The sequence below is a fragment of the Amblyomma maculatum genome, chromosome 11 (genome assembly GCF_055883805.1).
Source record: "Amblyomma maculatum isolate TAMU_Amacu chromosome 11, ASM5588380v1, whole genome shotgun sequence".
Classification (NCBI taxonomy): domain Eukaryota; kingdom Metazoa; phylum Arthropoda; class Arachnida; order Ixodida; family Ixodidae; genus Amblyomma; species Amblyomma maculatum.
The window spans coordinates 153,066,176-153,085,525 of record NC_139354.1 but is presented as its reverse complement, the minus strand read 5'-3'; the positions used below and the strand labels follow the sequence as shown (position 1 = coordinate 153,085,525).

The 19,350-nt window shown below is 48.3% G+C and overlaps 1 protein-coding gene across 1 annotated transcript in view; it reads right to left on the bottom strand.

The window, feature by feature from the left end:
- LOC146175200 (uncharacterized) overlaps positions 1 to 19,350 on the bottom strand; it is a 164,520-nt gene that overhangs the window by 64,906 nt on the left and 80,264 nt on the right. The window contains exon 11 of the mRNA XM_084584642.1: positions 6,710 to 6,870. Within this exon, the coding sequence (XP_084440768.1) occupies positions 6,710 to 6,870 (161 nt within the window). The remainder of the gene's footprint in view (positions 1 to 6,709; positions 6,871 to 19,350) is intronic.

Genomic DNA, 19,350 nt, shown 5'->3' with positions numbered 1-19,350 from the left:
AAGAAAATGATACCGATGTTATTTTTGTGAACCAAAAAGAACTCTGCGTAAGGTTGAGATCAGCCAAAAATAGTGAGAAAACTGTTTTTGAAGTTTGATCATATGTTATAAGATGAATGGTTGGTAACTTCAGCGTGATATTCACACCAAAAATAACATATTCTTCCCATTTCTGAAACTGACTTTGGACTCTGGCTATGTCAATTAAGCAAAACTATTTGCGGGCTTCAAGTGTAGCCAATAAATTAGAAATATTTTGATAGCGTCCTGCCAGTTATTGCACGAGCACTGCAAAAGATGATTAAATAAACAGCTCTCGTTAATGCTAGTGGCGATTTACCCCCCTCCTGGGCTGTAGTCTGGAGTGGTTTGTGTTGACGGCGATTTACACCTGTCCAGGGCTGTGGTCAGAACATCTGTCTCCCTCGTGCCTCCAAGAGAGACATTTGTTGCTCATGAAGGCTACTATGGATCTCTTCAGCCTCATCAGGCCCTTTTTGAGGCTCTGGCTAATGCCACACTCTGTTTCCTCTCCTGCTTTGGTTGAATGCTGCAAAAGCTTCAGCAGCTGCTCCAGTCATGCTGAGCAGTGATGCGTAGCCCTTGTTGGACCCTTGTGGCCAAATCACAGAGCGCAGCCACTCACTGGAATTCTGTGCCTTGGCATCTGCACACTTCTCCAGAAGGCATCATCGTTCAGTCGAACAAACACTGCCTCTACTGTTGTGCAGACGGAGGCTGATAAAGCATCTTTGTGAGCTCCTCAGCATTCGCAATAGTGCGATTGTATTTGCAACACAAATTCGAGCCATCAGACAACAAGATGTGCCCAAGAATATTGTCTGCCGAAGAAATGTCGAAGCATGGTGTGCACTGCCTTTTTCATTCACAGCCCGTCGTGTGTGGCTGCGGAAGATGGCGTACCCATAGCAGATAGAGAAATGTTTTTTTTCTTTTTTTTCTATGGCTGATTTCCTTCGGTCTCAGTGTGTTTCGGCCTGGGCGCTTTTTTTCCCCACAAAGCTTTGTAATGCTGTGCCCATATGCTTGAGCACATACTTAAGGGAATCCTTTTTTTTTTTTTTTTTACTATGGAAACAAATCCATACAAGTTTTCTGCCTGCAAGGCGCAGTATGTGCTGCTGTCTCCACTGTCGTGTGGCACAGCCCATTTTTGAAGAGTGAATGTTCGCACACCAGGAGGGCTGCCCTGTATTGCAATCGACACTCATACTCTGCTGCCCAGTCCTCCTCTGAAGGTTATGGGGGTTAATTCTCGCAAGAATGCACCACGGCAAGGCTAGACGCTACAGTCGCCTTCTAGCCCTGACGTGCCAGCCCTAGCAGACAGAGCTGTGACCCCCAACCCGCGGTGCGAGAAATCGCCACTGCGGCGGGTTCGGGCCAGAGGGGACAAACACGAGTTGCGCACTCGGACGAGCTTTAATCTGTCCGAGTAATTATACACGGCAAATCAACAGCACACAAATACAACCGCCGTGTAGCCAGCGAACGCTGCGTACGGGGGTGCAATAAAAACCACCTAGTGGGGAAGCGCGCCAACGAGGTGAGAGGAAGAATCTTCTCACCTTACACGGCTTCGCGCTCACATCCCGTTGCGGTAAGTGTCTACGGCCAATGGGCGATTCTCGGTGATGGCGGTGGTCTCCTCGGCGGAAACCATGAACCGTGTGCGTGTGTGCCCAATCGCCGAAGAACCCCGAGCGAGTTGCTACAGTCGCACTCCTCAACAGGGAACGGGAAAGGAGTTACGCTGGCAGGAAAGAGGGAAGTCTGCGGCAGCTTCACCAGGAGACCGGGAGGCGGCAGGGGGTGGCCAGCGTACCCTCTCCTCAGCCAACCTCTCTACCAGCGCGCATAATCATGCTTGTCAATTACGCGCGGGCGTGATAATGGAGGAAGGGGATTGTGAATCCCCACAAGGTTTAGGGCCAAAGTTGCATCCAAGACAAAAGTAACAAAGGACAACATGGACATCAATGTCATTAGGAGCCCGATAAAGGCATTTGCATCTGTCCTCGATGACACTGACACTAGCAGCTTCAGAGGCTGCTTGCAGTACCTCCCAAGCCTCAACCATTTTCCTTAGACGAGCTTTAAGCATTTTCTGGTGGAGACCTCTGTGAGACAGGTTTGTTCCAGCACAGAAATCATAGAGAGCTGAGCCGTCTTTTACAATACTCTGGACTTTTTTCAAGGCCCTCAAGTTCACCTCAAAAGGTGTGAAGGTGTGAACCTGGCAGATCCTTTAGCCCCTGGCAACAAAAAATGTCGCACAATAGTAGCATGCCGAGAAAGTCGCCTCCAGTTTTACTGCTATAGTCCATACTGCTTGTCGGACTTATTCAAATCGAGCCTAGCCAACCCGGACTTGGCACACTTCCGCAAAAAGCTGCTTCAGCACAGCCATGTCCTTTTTGACAAAGTTAGTACCCCAGTTCAGTTACTGAGTGCACCAGATCAAAATTCAAGGAGACCGAATTTGCGCTCTGTTCCCGGCTTAGAATCCATGCTGCACTGCATGTTCCGTACACAAGCGATCTCCGAGTCGACAAGACATGCAGGGGGATCAAGGCTCAATCCTGTAGCAAGGATGTGGCACGTAGCCGAGGCTTCGAAAAATCCTCCTCCGGCATGGTCGAAGGGTAGGCGATGGGACAGGTGACGATTGCTGTGGTTTGGAACACTCATCATCCGGCATGGTCAAACGTCGGGCAGGCGATGCTCGCCGTAGCTGCGAACAATCTTCCTCCGGCACGGTTGAACATACCAACGTCGAACCGTGCTTCATGTTGGGTGTGTGACACTTGCTCCTTCCAAACGCAAGATGCATGGTCTTCAAATGTGTGTCTTCCGGCACCACTTACTTTATGCTCACAAAGTATGCTTATTTCTTATTTCAATTAATTAAAGGACACTATAAAATTGACCTCTCTGAAGCTATCTCCTTCTCAACTGGCTATTTTACTACAGTCAAACCCGGTTATAACGAACTGCGTAATTCAACGCAATTTGTTCGCTATATAAAGTATTTCGCTATAACCAAACCCGTTTATAACGAACTTCAGTACCAAATTCGTTATACACGATGTCCAGACAGCGCAGCGAAAACACACTAACTAAAGAAAAACCGTGCCACTCACCATGAATCTACAAAAGAAATTTATTGCAGATAAATGCTCACTTATTTGCAGTAGGCAGTGATCTTCGCCTGAACACTGCATTTAACTCCATCAGCGAGAATCGCACTTTCCACACGCGACATCATTTCCACAAACTCCAGTCCGCTTCCCTGTATTCCGGAGCAGTATCGGCGCAGCAGATCGGTAGCAGCGAGGGCTTCGTGCAACGTCGGGCGAGGGCGATCGTCCTCCGGCGGCGGCTCCTCGGTCTCCTCGTTCGCACCAGATGCCAGCATGTCGGCAACAATTTCCGAGTCCAACGGGCTCGCTGTCACGGCTACGTTGTCGTCAACAGTGAGAAAATCCCCCAGGGCAACTTCTTCGGGCACAGCGTCCGGAACATCAGCGAGTTCTTCCCACAGCATGGCAACATTGCTGTCATCTTGCACAGTGCGCGCTTCACTAGCAGCTTCTGCATCCTCTCGACATAGTCCAGCATGGTGGAAGCAGTTGTGGATTGTGGATTGCGTCACGTCTTGCCAGGCACGGTTAATCATTTCTATTGCGGCCAGCAAATTAATCTTGAGCTCGTCGTTAACCCGCAATTTCACCAACAGCCGCTCAACGACAGGTTTCCTGTAGCCCAGCTTGAAAGCGCGGATGATCCCCTGATCGAGGGGCTGCAAAACCGCTGTTGCGTTCGGTGGCAGGAAACAAAGCTCGATGTTCTTGAGCGTGACGCCGCAGTGGTGCGCAGAACAGTTATCGAGGAGGAGGCAAATCTTTCGCCCGCTCGTTGCAAGTTCCTCGTCCCAGCCACGCAGCCACGCTTCGAACAACGTTCTGGTCATCCAGGCCTTAGAATTTGAGTTGTATGTGACTAGGAGTGAAGTGCATCCTCGCAGGAACATAGGAGACTTGAACTTGCCTATGACAAGCGGCCGCAGCTTTGATGAACCGTCCATGTTTGTCGTGAGAAGAACGGTGACTCGGGCCTTATTCAATTTGCCGCCATGGCACTTCTCATTCTTTAGCGCCAAGGTTCTGCTCGGCAGCAGTTGCCAAAACAAGGCAGTCTCGTCGGTGTTAAAAATATTGCACGGTTCGTATCTCTCCGTGACAGCACGCCACACGTCTTGCACCCACTTTTCAGCCCTCTCAGCGTCCACTGCTTGGCTTTCACCTGCAACCACCTTCCCGGTGATGGAGTAGCGGTCTTTAAATCGTTGGAGCCAACCACTGCCCGCTGTAAACCCCTCGACATCCAGGACGAAGGCAAAATCTTTTGCCTTCTGTTGTAGCACGGGGCCAGAGACCGGCAGATTTCGCGCGCGAACGTCCAAGAACCATTAGTACAGCGCTTTCTCTACTTGGTCGTAAGCCGGCTTGCGGTGGCGAAAGCCGTCACCATTTGGTCGTTGCAATTCGGTCGTTCCTGTGCATTGCCTCTGATGGCCAACTGGTTTTTCAAAATGGTGCTTAACGTGCTCCGCGGAATCTTGAAATGCGCGGCAACGTCAGACTTTTTTTCGCCGCGGCCAACGCGGCGAATTATCTCCAGCTTGTCGGAAAGCGGTAGGGCACGCCGCTGCTTCGTCGTCATCTTGCAGGATGTAGCGCCGGAATGCAAGCCAGCAGCAACGTAGGCACGTCCGGAATCGTGAGGATAGCAGCAGCACGACTTGCAAACGCGAACAAAGAAAGCTCCGAGGATGCGGGAAAGTTCGCCACTGACGCGTTCGTTGTTCGGAGGCTGCCTTCCCTTCGCCCAAACTTGAAACCAGTTCTGGCCGGTGTTGCTTCTTTCTCGAAGCGCAATAGGTCCGGAGCTGCTCGAACGTCTTTGATCACATGGTAGGCAGCTGCCAAATAGGAGCGCTGCAAAGAGAGGCTGGCCGATGGCGCGGATTTTAAAGGCTACTCACGCTACTCAGGGCGACGGCCGCGCATGCATACAGGAGGGTCCCTCCTGGAAGCTGCTGTAGAGAGCCCCTCCTGCGTTTTACGGAAGCGTGGCATCGGCGCAGAAGCAGCAGAAGCACCCTAGCGGGCGCGTGATGACGTATGCGCTGTGTGAGACCTTGGGGAACGAAGCCGTCGCCAATCCCCCTCCCATCTGACAACGGCATGCGCTAGAAGTATTGCGGCCCGGCAGCGTGGGCTGCCCGGAGAGAACTCGGAGCCGGCACAAAGGCCCGCCCGTTGGCGGGCGTTTGGCGACCGATCGCGCGCGCTGAGTTCGCTATATCCGATGTGTAGTTCGTTATAAAAAATACATTTTATATGCATAATGCTAGCGGAAATTCGAGTGTTCAATATAAAACATAATTCGCTCTATCCGAGTTCGTTATATTCGGGTTTGACTGTAGAAGAAAGCATGCTTTTACTATAACTCCATTTCAGCCTCGTAATAGCTGTTATAAGCATTCATTTTTTCCAAGAATGGTGACTGAATGGAATAGCCTGAGTGACCTTGAAGTTTTACAACCTTCAGTGGCTTCACTTGCTTCCGTCATTTGATAACATTTTATGAAACACCATGTCAGACAAAAACCTGTTGTAAAATGTTACCATGCCCAGGAAAGAGTGCACAGCTCACATCTTGGGGAGCAGGGGCTAACATGAAAAGTTGTTTTTTTGTGCGTGTGTGGAACATAAGCCACTGACTCGCTAAATCGACACCAGTTTGATGCCATGCTGGCGGAAGTGTTCAAGAACCTCCCTGAAGGTGCGACTTTGATCACTGTCCCTTTCAGCAACCAGGACATCATCCAGATACACTTTTATGCCAGGCAAGCCTTGCAGAATCGTTTTTATACGCCTTTGAAATATGGCCGGTACACACACAATTCTAAGATGCAAGTGATTGCAGACATTCCTGGACGTTGATAATGGCCAGCTAGCAGGATTCATCATCTGATTGTACGCATCATGAAAGTCCAGTATGCTCAATTGCTGCCTCCTCCAACTGAGCAATAAATCCCCAATCAATGGGGAAAGGTAATGCTCCATTTCGCAAGCTTTGTTCAGCGTAACTTTAGAGTCCTCATATAGGCAGACTTATGCACCTTTCTTCAGAACTAGCACAACAGCAGAGGCCCACTCTGCATGAGTGATGAATTGGACATGCCACAAGCATGTCCAATTCATCTGACACTCTGCCATGAAATCTGTAAGGTACTTTCCTTGGCTTTCAAAACTTTGGTCATGCTCCTGGCTTGATACGCATATGCACTGGTGGTCCTCTCATGCTACCAGTGGTCTCTTTGAATAGGTCTGCATAATCCTTCAGGACGGCCAAAAGAGCCACAAAAGCAGAGCTCAGTTCTTGCGGCGAAAGAACATGGGAGCACAGCTGCTCCTTCAGTCAATAGTTTCTGTAACAATACACAGCCACAGAGTAGAGGGCCTTTGCACATCGCCATCATCTCATGTGTAGCACATTATTTTCTCTAGTCATTTTGCGTTTCTTTGGCATGCCTGACACATACTGTAGCAGCGAGCCTCTGCCAATGCATTTGTGGTAACCTTTGGGGAAGGAAACAAGAAATAAATGAAGGACGCACCAGCCTTGCCAGTCGTCTGACCCAGTGCATGTAAGAAGATGGCCTTGAGCAGCCAAGTTGGCGGGTCACCCTCCAGCAGCGGGGAGAAGTGGTAGGGCAGCCAGTAGTCGCCACGCTCATGCCATAGGCGGCTGCCACAGGTGGACATCGCCATGTCTTGGCTGCACAACAATCAAAAACAAACCAAAGTTGACTTGCACCAATAGATCAACACATATAGAAGAGAAATACACTACATTAATAGAAAACAGAGCTTTCATTACCTAGCAAGGATCAAAAAATGAAATACAGGTATGACTGCCACATGCCAACTTCACAAGCAAACTGTAAACTCATCAAGACAGCTTTACTGCGTCAACTGTAAGAGGGGAATTCCCTTAAAATGGCAGTGGCATGTGAAGCCTCTCTCCCGCAGAAGTGTTAACCAGTCACTGAAAGCCAGTGCATATTGCTTTTTCTTCCAAAGTGTCAAATGACTTATTCTTTCAACAAACCTGCTCAAAATTTAAGAACCACACGTAGAATTGAGCAAGTCTTGCTGCAAAATGATGAGTAGAGTTACATTGGATCCTAAGTACTTTCTATATCAATTCTGCTGTTGCGAACCGACGCAATCCCAGAATTTCCCCATTCATGTTTTCCAGAAGCAAATTCCACTCTGGTGTCCTTTTTGCCATTCATAGACTTCCTAGAGTACTGCTTGAGAATTCTTTTATCTTTGGAACAACAAATTTGAATTGATTATTGATGCCCACATTCTTTTACGCTTTTTTGTTGCTTCCTTTTATTGAAAAACTTAGTTTACAAGTCGTATTTACACACACGCATACACACATAGTTTGTACTGTATGACCCCTGTTATTACAGAGGACGCAGATTATGGATAATTTTTGAGGGGATGAAACTTTCTCCTTTACTGTACTTAAGAGTCACTCATACAGCAATTCACCGTGTGGACAATGTGCAACAAAGAAATGCACAGTGCCTATTGGAGGTATTTTTGTTGCGTAACCACAGACAGACATGTGAGGAAAATCCCTGCTGCCCCAATCAGATGCTCAATTTTCTTCATTTTGAGTGCAGGACACTACAGGAGTGAGATTAGAAAGTGCAAATGGCCAAGTGATGACACTTCTCTCGCATGGTTTCATGCTTTGCAGTAAATGGCTGTGAAGGAAACTCCCTCTGCAACTTGTGACACGTACAAAGCCACATTTCCCAGAGTGCTTACATAACAGCAGCAGTTCAGCCATTTACCCATGAGATGTTGTCAAGTGCATCACAGATCACTACATGCACCAAGCCGCACCACATATTTCAGCAATGGTGACCAAGAGTATGCGCCCACAGCTCAGAAAAGTGAGGTCTAATTTCAGCTTTTGCTAGCCACCACTTGGCACAAAAAACACATACCCTATAATCATAGTGTGGTTTTCCTCTGTGATTTCTTATTACGGATACCTCCCTAAGAGCGATGGCCACATCTGCTCACCTGCGTCGCCTTTTTGTTGCTCAGGTAAATTACTGCTACCAACTATTTACAAAGCGTACCAGTCATCTGTGTGTGTCAGTTTGTGTGTGCTTTGTGTTGTTATCTGCTCTGCTACCTTCTTCCAAGAGATGTGTGACCAACTAGCTCAATGTTCGACTCTATTATTGTACTAGTCATGCTGCGTTGCTTGTGCTGCAAAGCCCACAATGTTGTTTAACGATTGCTTATGACTTTCTCAGTGTCATCCATCAATTACTAATCTTGGCAGGTGACGTCGAGCAAAATCCCGGGCCTCCACATACCCGCTCTACTGATGAAATCGTGGAAGCCTTGAACGAATTACGTTCTGGGCAAGCAGCTTTGCTAGACGAAATAAAAGGCATTCATTCGAAATTAAATTTGAATGATAAAACATTCGAAGAAATTAAAACAAGGCTCGTCAAAATTGAAGATTGTGTATCATTTCCCACAACTCGGGACGATGTTAACGATGTGCGAACATTTGCGGAGCAAAACTCGGATGAAATTGCAAATCTCTCTTGAAAAATGGCTGATTTTGAGGATAGATCACGCAGAATCAATTTATTATTTTTCGGCTTGTCAGACACTGACAAAGAAACATGGGCCGAATCTGAAAAGTGGATTTCAGAAATATGTAGGGACAAACTCGACGTCACAATCAGCCCCATGAATGTTGAAAGAGCTCACAGGCTTGAAAAGTTTCAAAGCGACAGGAAACGGCTGATCATCGTTAAATTCGCTCACTTTAAAACTAGAGAGAAAGTCCTTTCCTGCGCTAAGGAACTAAAAAACTGAGACTACAGAATCTCGGTAGACTACTCAAAACCTACTCTCTTTATCAGGAAACGATTACTAGAATTTGCAAAACTTCTACCAAAAATATACAAACTCCGCCATGATAAACTAATCATTGATAACACTGTCTAAATTTTCAACCGTTCCTCAAAGAAAGTTGTTCCCTGCCACCCCCCACCCCCCTCCGTCCACATGCCATATCTACTGCATGAACCTCCTGTCAGTCCGAAGCTCTGCTCCTTGTCCTTCCTTTACACTTAATATCCGTAGCCTACTGCCCAAACTTAATGCCCTTGAAAGTCTTGCGCGCACAATTGATAGCAACATAATCATACTAACTGGCTAACATCATCAGTACATGACTGAAATATTTTCCGTTTTTCCTAACTATACACTGTTTTCCGTCGCGATAGAACAGATAAACGGGGAGGAGGCGTGCTAATAGAAACCCACAATTCGCTTCTTTGTTCTGAAATTAAAATTCCATCCCCTCTAGAAATATCGTGCATTCAGAGCCATGTGTAAAGAAGACAAAGAACAAACAACGCTGCGGCATCGCCATCATCATCGCTTGTCTCCGGCGCCCATCTCTATCGCGCTGAAGCTGTGCCCTGCGGCTGGTAATTTGATCCTGCTGTGCCCGAATTACTGCCAGCGCTAGACGTTCGAACCAGCTATTAAATCCACATTTCACTTGGTGGAGGTCAATCTGAAGTTCCCTGTACCCATCTCGCCCTGGAACTTCGCAGCAGAACGTTGACTGCCCCAATGATGGAGCCTACTTCACTGCACCTACCTCCGCCAGTCACCTGCACAGGTGCCCCTCGTCAACGGGACCCCGCTACCTTCAGTGGAAGCAGCGATGACGACGTCGACGATTGGCTGTTTACTTACGAGCGGGTCAGCCGTCACAATAACTGGGACGACAATCGTAAGCTCAATAATGTCATCTTTTACTCGAGCGACATGGCTAATCTGTGGTTTCGAAACCACAAATCGGACTTTATCACCTGGCCGAATTTCAAGACCAAATTTTCTGATGTCTTTGGCCGCCCCGCCATCCGAAAACTCCGCGCGGAACAGCGTCTTCGGTCGCGACTGCAACTGCCCGGTGAAACGTTCACCAGTTACACTGAGGACATTGTTGATTTGAGTCGCCGCGTTGACCCGACCATGACCGAGGCCGTTAAGATACGTCATGTCCTCACAGGAGTTGATGACGGCGCTTTCAACATGCTCGTTGCCAAAGGCCCCACTACGGTCAAGGAAATCTACGACCTCTGTCAAAGCTACGACGAACTCCGCAAGGAGCTACGTGATTCGCCAGTCTCAAGCATCACTTGCTGAACTAGCCGCGGAGAGGGAGTCATCTAGCCTCTCTGAAGACATCAAGGCTTTTGTACATCAGGAGGTCGCGCGACAACTGTCCCTGCAGCCATATGTTAAGGAGTCGTCACCAACTGGCCTTGTTCCGGAGCTTCGCCGTGCAATCCAGCAACATGTATCTGAAGTCGTTCCTAATCCTGCTCCTCAATCAGCTCCGGTCGCATCCTCAATGCCGTTCCCCACGCCCACAATTTCGTCTGGCGTTGCGCCACTGAGCTACGCTCCAGCATTCGCGCCGGCTCCTCCTCATGTATTGCGTCGCACGTATGCCGAAGTTAGTTCAAGTCCACCTCCTGAGCCAGCATATGCCTATGCTTCGCCCCCTATGCGTTCGGCACCAACAGCTTTTGCTCCCCCCTTGCGTCAGACACCATCTCCATGGCGCACTGCAGACAACAGGCCTATTTGCTACCACTGCGGCATCCCTGGGCACACTGCACGCTACTGCCGGCGCCGAATAAATATGGCCTTTGCTGCACGGCCTGCGCCACCTTATTTGGCCCCCCAGTTCCCCGTCCTATCGGGTCCTCCAACAGCACCCCCTGACCCTCCGGACTTCCTGCCTCGTCGTTCGCCATCACCACGTCGCCGCTCCATTTCGCCAATGTGCCGACAACCCGCTACTCAGCCAGAAAACTAACCGCCGCAGTTCGCGAGGCACGAACTGCGTATTCGACAGAATTTCAAAGTCCTCGTCTTAATCCCGCGAATGTTACTGCTGTCATCATTGAAGGTGTTCATACTCTCGCGCTCGTTGACACCGGTGCCGCTGTATCAGTTATCAGCCAAAAACTCTGCCGCTCCCTCCGAAAGGTGACTACGCCTCTCGAGGGATTATCGCTTCGTACCGCATCAGCTCACAGCGTACAGCCGACAGCTGTCTGCACTGCTCGCGTCGTCATTGCTGCAGCCTAGTACATCATCGAATTCGTCGTTCTCCCCACATGTTCTCATGACGTCATTCTCGGCTGGGATTTTCTGTCCAAGCATCATGCTATTATTGACTGCGCCAATCCTGAAGTAGAGCTCATTGAACCAAGTGCACCGTCTGATGTCCTGCTCCACGAGTCGCATCCTCATTTTGCAGCCAAACTCCTCATAGCTCATGACACAACCATCCCACCCGTTAGCGCTGTTCTAGTTCCCCTCACTGCCTCTTTTACTACCACCACTACAGTCTTCTTTGTGCCCTCTAACGTTGTCTGCCGCCGCCGCCACTTACCGCTGCCGTTTGCCGTCCTTGACATGAACAACGGCGCTTGCACACTTCTGGTAGCCAATCCTATTGCATCTCCCGCTATGTTGATCGAAGGGGAGTGCCTCGGCCGCATCGAGCCCGTGGACCTTCTGTTCGCCTTTGATGATGTGTCATTCCCTGTTTGCCAAGTTGAAGCCTTGACTCCAACTCATGTGACTTCAGATCCACTACAGCGGGACCTTTTTGACCATTCTGTGGACAGCGCTCTAGAACCGCGTCACCGCGAGCAACTTCTTGACCTTCTACACCAATTCCGCGCCTCCTTCGACATTCCGCAATCTTCCTTGGGCCGCACGACGACCGTTTCCCACCTCATCGACACTGGCGCTCACCCACCTCTACATCAGCGGCCGTATCGGGTGTCCCCGACTGAGCGCCGTGTTATTGCCCAACAAGTCGATGACATGCTGCAACGCGGAGTAATTAGAGAATCCTGTAGTCCATGGTCGTCTCCTGTCGTCCTAGTTAAGAAGAAGGATGGCTCCATAAGATTTTGTGTTGATTATCACCGCCTCAACAAAATTACTCGTCATGATGTGTACCCCCTCCCACGTATCGACGATGCCCTAGACTGCTTTCAAGGCGCAGAATTCTTTTCCTCACTTGATTTGCGCTCTGGGTATTGGCAGGTGCCCATGGCAGAGGAGCATCGCGCTAAGACCGCCTTTATTACTCCAGACGGACTATACGAATTTAATGTTATGCCATTCGGACTCTGTAACGCCCCAGCCACATTTGAAAGAATGATGGACACCGTACTGCGTGGCCTGAAATGGAACATCTGTTTATGCTACCATGATGATATTGTCGTCTTTACAACCGACTTCCCGACCCACCTGACTCCTACTTCGCCAGGTCTTCACCTGCCTAACCCGCGCCGGTCTTCAACTGAACCTCAAAAAGTGCCGCTTCGGTGTCCGCCAGCTCACAATACTCGGACATGTGTGCAAAGATGGAATTCTGCCTGATCCTGAGAAGCTGCGCGCCGTTGCTGACTTTCCGAAACTGACCAATTTGAAACAACTGCGAAGCTTCGTAGGCCTCTGCTCGTACTTTCATCGGTTTGTTTGGAATTTCGCAACCATCATAGCCCCCCTTACACAGCTCTTGAAAGGCACCCCTAACCTCTCCTCTTGGTCGCCAGCCTGCGATGATGCATTCGCGACACTGCGCAATGTTCTGACGTCACCGCCAACCCTTCGCCATTACGACCCTACTGTACCTACAGAACTTCACACCGATGCCAGTGGTGTCGGCCTCGGCACTGTCCTCGCCCAGCCCAAGCCTGGCTTCTCCGAATACGTTGTCGCCTACGCAAGCCGTGCTCTTACCAAAGCCGAGTCCAACTACTCCGTTACCGAAAAGGAGTGCCTAGCAATCGTGTGGGCTATAACAAAGTTCCGCCCTTACTTGTATGGCCGCTCCTTCGAGGTAGTTACAGATCATCACGCTCTCTGCTGGCTCGCGTCTCTCAAGGATCCGTCTGGCCGTCTCGGGCGCTGGGCTCTCAGGCTTCAGGAATACGATATCCGTGTAGTGTACCGTTCTGGACGCAAGCACTCTGACGCCGACGCTCTTTCTCGGTCACCGGTACGTTCGCCTAACTCATCATCCCCTCCTCAAGCATCCTTGTCAGCACTCACCATTGAGGATATGCCTTTCGAGCAAAGACAAGATCCTTGGGTTTCTAACCTGCTAAATATCCTAGGCACTACTTCTGCGGCTATGCATCCTCGGGCACTCCGCCGACAGGCCTCCCATTTTACCATTCGGGACAGCCTCCCCTACCGAAGGAACTACAACTCAGACGGCAGAACGTGGCTTCTTGTCATTCCGCGCCACCTCCGCTCCGAGGTTTGTGCACACCATCACACTGACCCGCAAAGCGCTCATGCCAGCGTCCTGAAAACCTATGATCGAATTCGTCAGATGTATTACTGGCAGGGAATGTACAATTTCGTACGTCGTTACATTCGCTCTTGTACCGCCTGTCAACAACGCAAGATTTCTAGCCACCCCGCTGGCCCTCTCCAGCCTTTACCGTGTCCAGCTCGCCCGTTTGATCGCGTAGGAATCGACGTTTATGGTCCGCTACCATGGAGTACCGCCGGTAATCGATGGGTAATCGTCGCCGTCGACCACCTGACCCGCTACGCAGAGACTGCTGCACTTCCCACAGCGACAGCCCGAGAGGTAGCCCATTTTCTTCTGCACCACTTCATTCTTCGACACGGCGCCCCTTGCGAGCTACTGAGTGATAGAGGTTGTGTCTTTCTTTCCGAAGTAGTCCAAGTAGTCTCGTCTTGCAAATCAATACATCGGGCTACAACCGCGTATCACCCGCAAACCAACGGCCTCACGGAGCGTTTCAACCGTACGCTTGGGGACATGCTCGCAATGTATGTTACATCTGAATCTGGGAGCTCCAACTGGGACCAGGTACTGCCATTCGTAACGTTCATGTACAACACTGCCCCCCAGCAACAACTGGTTTTTCGCCCTTCTTTCTCTTATACGGCCGTGAACCATTTTGCACTCTGGACACAATTTTGCCATACAATCCAGATGCCTCTGAGTACAGTGCTTTGTCCGATATTGTACAGAAGGCCGAGGAATGCCGTCAGCTAGCTCGCACGTTTACCTTCAACACTCAAGGCGTTCCTGCCACCAGCAAACTAGAAACAAAATACCACGGACCTTATCGCGTCTTGGAACGCACATCCCCTGTTAACTACATCATCGAGCCAGTCGCCCCTTCTTCCGACCACCGCCGCCGTGGCCGTGAGGTTGTCCACGTTAGCCGCCTCAAGCTGTATTACGACCCTCTCGTCGTCTCTTCTCCGTGAGTCGCCAGGATGGCGACTTCTTCACGCAGGGGAAATGTAAAGAAGACAAAGAACAAACAACGCTGCGGCATCGCCATCATCATCGCTTGTCTCCGGCGCCCATCTCTCTCGCGCTGAAGCTGTGCCCTGCGACTGGTAGTTCGATCCTGCTGTGCCCGAATTACTGCCAGCGCTAGACGTTCGAACCAGCTATTAAATCCACATTTCACATGCTTTATTTCCTTCCATAATCATTGGCGTTTGCTATCATCCATCAGATTTAACCGATTCTTTTGTTGCTAATTTCCACGAAGCACTTCGTGTGATAACCGCGGCTCATCAACATACTCCGATTGTTCTTTTCGGCGACTTTAACTTTCCTGCAATAAACTGGTCCGACCTTTCCACCACAACATGTAGAGATAACATTGAAAGCGATTTTGTTAACACGTGTCTAACCTTGTGATGTGATGTTAAGAAGATAGTGAGAGACCGGAAAGCGTGGCGTGACATGGTCCACAGGGTCACGAAGAGTCGGACACGACTGAACGCCTGAACTGAACTGAACTGTCTAACCTTTGGTCTGTCCCAACCCGTACCAAACCTGACAAGGCAAAGCAATCATTCCTGCAACATACTCGACCTCGTATTAACTTCTCACCCTGATAAGGTTCCGCCACTTCTTCATTTACCGACTCAGTAATCATTCCGTAATTCAAGCCACCTACTCCTGCCAGCTGTCATGCACAAAAAAAAAAAAAAATACGAAAAACATTAACACTGTACAACAAAGGCAATTATGCAGCCATTAATTCCGAACTAACTGATTTCTGCATGTGGTTTCTCCAAAAATTTTCCCAGCGATCAAATGAAAATAACTGGTCCCTTTTCAGAAGCAAGATGCATCAACTTATAAACACGTCCCTACTGTCACCGTCACTGAAATCCCATCGTCGCCATGGTTCAACAAAGAGCTGAAACGCCTCCGAAACAAAAAGAAAAATCTTTTTCGATCCGCAAAACGTTTTGACACCGCATATGCATAGGAAAGATATTATTCTGCAGAAAAAACATCATCATCATCATCAGCCTGACTATACACACTGCAGGGCGAAGGCCTCTGCCATATTTCTCCAATTAACTCGGTTCTGTGCAAACTGCATCCACTTGACCCCAGCGAGCTTCTTAACCTCATCCGTCCACCTAACTTTCTGCCGCCCCCTGCTATGCTTTCCTTCCCTCGGAATCCAGTTTGTTACCCTCAGCGACCATCGGTTATCCTCTCTTCGCACCACATGTCCTTCTCATGCCCATTTCTTCTTAATTTCCACTAGAATGTCAGTAACTTGAGTTATTTCTCTGACCCACTCTGCACGCTTCCTATCTCTTAATGTTACCCCTACCATTTTTCGTTCCATAGCCCTCTGAGTTGTCCTCAACTTAAGTAGAACCCTCTTGGTTAGCCTCCACGTTTCAGCCCCATAGGTGAGTACAGGCAAGATGCAACTGTTGTATACTTTCCTCTTGAGTGATACCGGTAAGCTGCTAGTAATAATCTGTGAATGCTTGCCAAATGTGCTCCATCCCAATATGTATGATTCTTCTTCTTGTTTCCTTTTCATGGTCCGGATCTGCGGTTACTACGTGGTTAGACGAATTCGCCTACTATTTCCAGTGCTTCGCTACCTAACGTAAACTGCTGTTCCTTCCCGAGGCTGTTGAATATTACGTTAGTCTTCTGCATATTGATTTTTAAGCCTACCTTTCTACTTTTCCTGTCTAGGTCATCAATCATTATTTGCAGTTCATCCCCCGAGTTACTTAGCGAGGCAATGTCATCAGCAAATCGCGGATTACTGAGGTATTCTCCATCTACCCTTATCCCTAACTGCTCCAGTTAATCTTCGTTGGTCTCCTTCTTCTTTGTTGCCCTTTTGCAACGTCAGGTCCTCGGGATGGAGGAGCGGTCCATTTGGCATGCGACACGTTGCAGAGGAGATGAGACAGATGGGCAGACTTCTTGGCACGAATGAGTATACTGATGAATTTATTTACACTATTTACATTATTTACATTACGACCGTTGTGTTCACTACCATCAGAGGCAAACTAGAACGCCAAGCCACGGTGCGCCCGCAACAACACCCTGTCCTGCCTGTCATGCGCCGCTTGTAAGTCACAGGAGATGATTCCACCTAGCTCTGCAGTATCAACAAACCCCTGGCTGCTTTGCCCTTTGAGATCCCTCTCTCTCTCTCTCTACCCCCGCGCTCTCCTGTCTGTCGAGAACCTGCACGCTGAGAGCGTCTCATTCTGTCCTGTCGAACACAGCCCGCGCTATACGCTCTTACAATACGAAGATAGTATATGCGTGCGTTATGAGTGCATTGTGAAAACGCTTTAACATTCCCCCATACTGCGTGAACATGATATACGGCAATCACTGTTACTACTTTCCGTCCCGAGGCCAAAAAAGGGGGAGCTTTCGCTTTCTACCTGCGTTGCCGTGGCCATTTCGTATGGTGCGCTTTCGCGCCTGCTACAGTGTCGTCCAATGTGTTTGTCGCCCGCTCCCGCATGATGGCGCCACATCCTCCCACAAAAGGCGGATTCCATCGACGCGCGGATTATTTTGTTTTCTTTCATCCGGTGGAGAATTGCATGGCACCGGGATTTGAGCCCCGGTCCTCTTGCATGCGAGGCAGATGTTCTACCGCTACGCCACTGCTGCGATCTGAACATACTTATCCTTATCAGGCAAAACTAAACGTACATTTTTCTCGTCTGTTCTAGCTTCCATGTTACGCACCAACCCCCCCAAGTTCTGGAAAGCTATAAACCCATCACATTCTAAGCCTCTAACATTACATGACGACTTCAACAACCTTATCCCGAAACACGGATCTAGCCATGCTCTTAACAACTTTTTTTCTTCAGTTTTTACAAGTGAACTGGATGATGACTTACCAGAATTCCCAGCTCTCAGCCACCCAGTTATGCCACAGATTACATTTGATGATAACGGCATCATGAAACTCATTGAAACTTACATCTTCATCTGGTGCTGACGGCATAAATCCTAAAATTCTAAAAAGTATTAAAAACATTGTAACTGTTATATTGTGCCGCCTCTTTCAACAGTCCATACCAAGAGGTGTCCTTCCACAAGATAGAAAAGTTGATAAGATTCTTCCGGTCCCCAAAAAGAGCTCATCAGTTTCATGTAAAAATTACCACCCCATTTCCCTCACAAGCGTCTGTTCGAAACTAACAGAAGATATTATTTATTCGCACATAGTGAAATTCCTTGTCTCCGTAAATTTTTTCTATACTAACCAGCATGGCTTTTTGAAAGGACGGTCATGTGACTTCCAATTGGCTCTCTTTATTAACGACCTAAGCTCCAACCTTGACCGAAATGTTTCTGCTGACACTCTCTTCCTTGATTTTGAAAAAGCTTTCGATAAAGTAACGCGTACAAGACTAAAGCTATCGTGCCTAAATCTTAACCCATTAGTATTAGAATGGCTGTGTAACTTTTTGACTAACAGAGAGCAATTTGTCTATGCTAACAATTGTTCTTCCCCTCGTAGCCCGGTCATTTCAGGTGTTCCTTAAGGTACAGTCCTGGGACCCTTGCTTTTCCTGATATACATTAACAATCTTCCTTCCAATATTTCCTCTACTATCCGCTTATTTGCTGACGTTTGTGTAATTTACCGCCCAATCACTAACAGTACTGACGTTGTCATTCTTTGCCAAGATCTTAACCAAATCGAAGCTTGGTGCAAACGTTGGCTAATGTCTCTTAATATTTCCAAAACATGTTTGATTTCGTTTCATCGTCGGCAGATGCATACTCTTTCTAAATACGCTCTTTTTGGTTCTGAAGTGTCATCCGTCTCTTCCTGCAAGTACTTGGGTATCACTGTAACACAAAGCTTAGCATGGTTATCTCATGTCATGAACATCGCTAATAAGGCTAATCGTAACCCTGGTTTCATACAGCGCTATCTTCGTTTTGCCACCCCATCCATCAAATCATTAGCATACCTAACTTTTGTCCGTCCTAAACTAGAATATGCTTCAGCAATATGGGATCCTCACCAGCCTAAGCTCTCTTTAACCTTAGAAAAAATACAAAATCGTGCTATCCGTTTCAATTAATCTCATTATTCATACTATACTAGTGTGTCTGTTTTAAAATCTAGAGCCAATTTACCTAGCCTTGAAACCCGATGAAAAATTTCTCTATTGTGCCTCTTTCATGTGTTTTATCATTCATGTTTAGGAGAATCAGTCATATCACCTGCTTATCGCCTCTCAAACCGTATTAATCGCCATAAGACCGTCTACGCCCCCTCCTCAAGAACTTCCGCTCATTCTCGATCTTTTTTCGTCACGTCATTCCGATACTAAAATGATCCACCACAGGACACCATACATCATGTCGACGCCATCCAATTTAAGAACGCTATCAAGACCACTGTTGTTTAACTGTCATGCCCATCCCTCATGTAATGCCCCATGCCAGGGGCCTTTGAGATATCAAATAAATAATTATACCAGGTTCCCAGCTAACTTGTGCCAAGGGTTAAAACATTAAATACAGTTGAACCCCTTTATAAAGGACATGCACTGGGAAGCAGTTTTTGTCTCTTACATGAGAGGCCCCTTATAAACAGGGTACCACAGTCCAGTTTGCTAACCAGAGCTTATTTCGACTAAGCATCCTATGGCTAACATACGTAAAAAAGAAGGGTATATCCTATAGCAAAAGTGTTATTATAGTTTTCACTAGCATATCGCATCTGCTTGGTGGACTAACACACACTGAACACACCTCGCAACTTTCTTACATTGA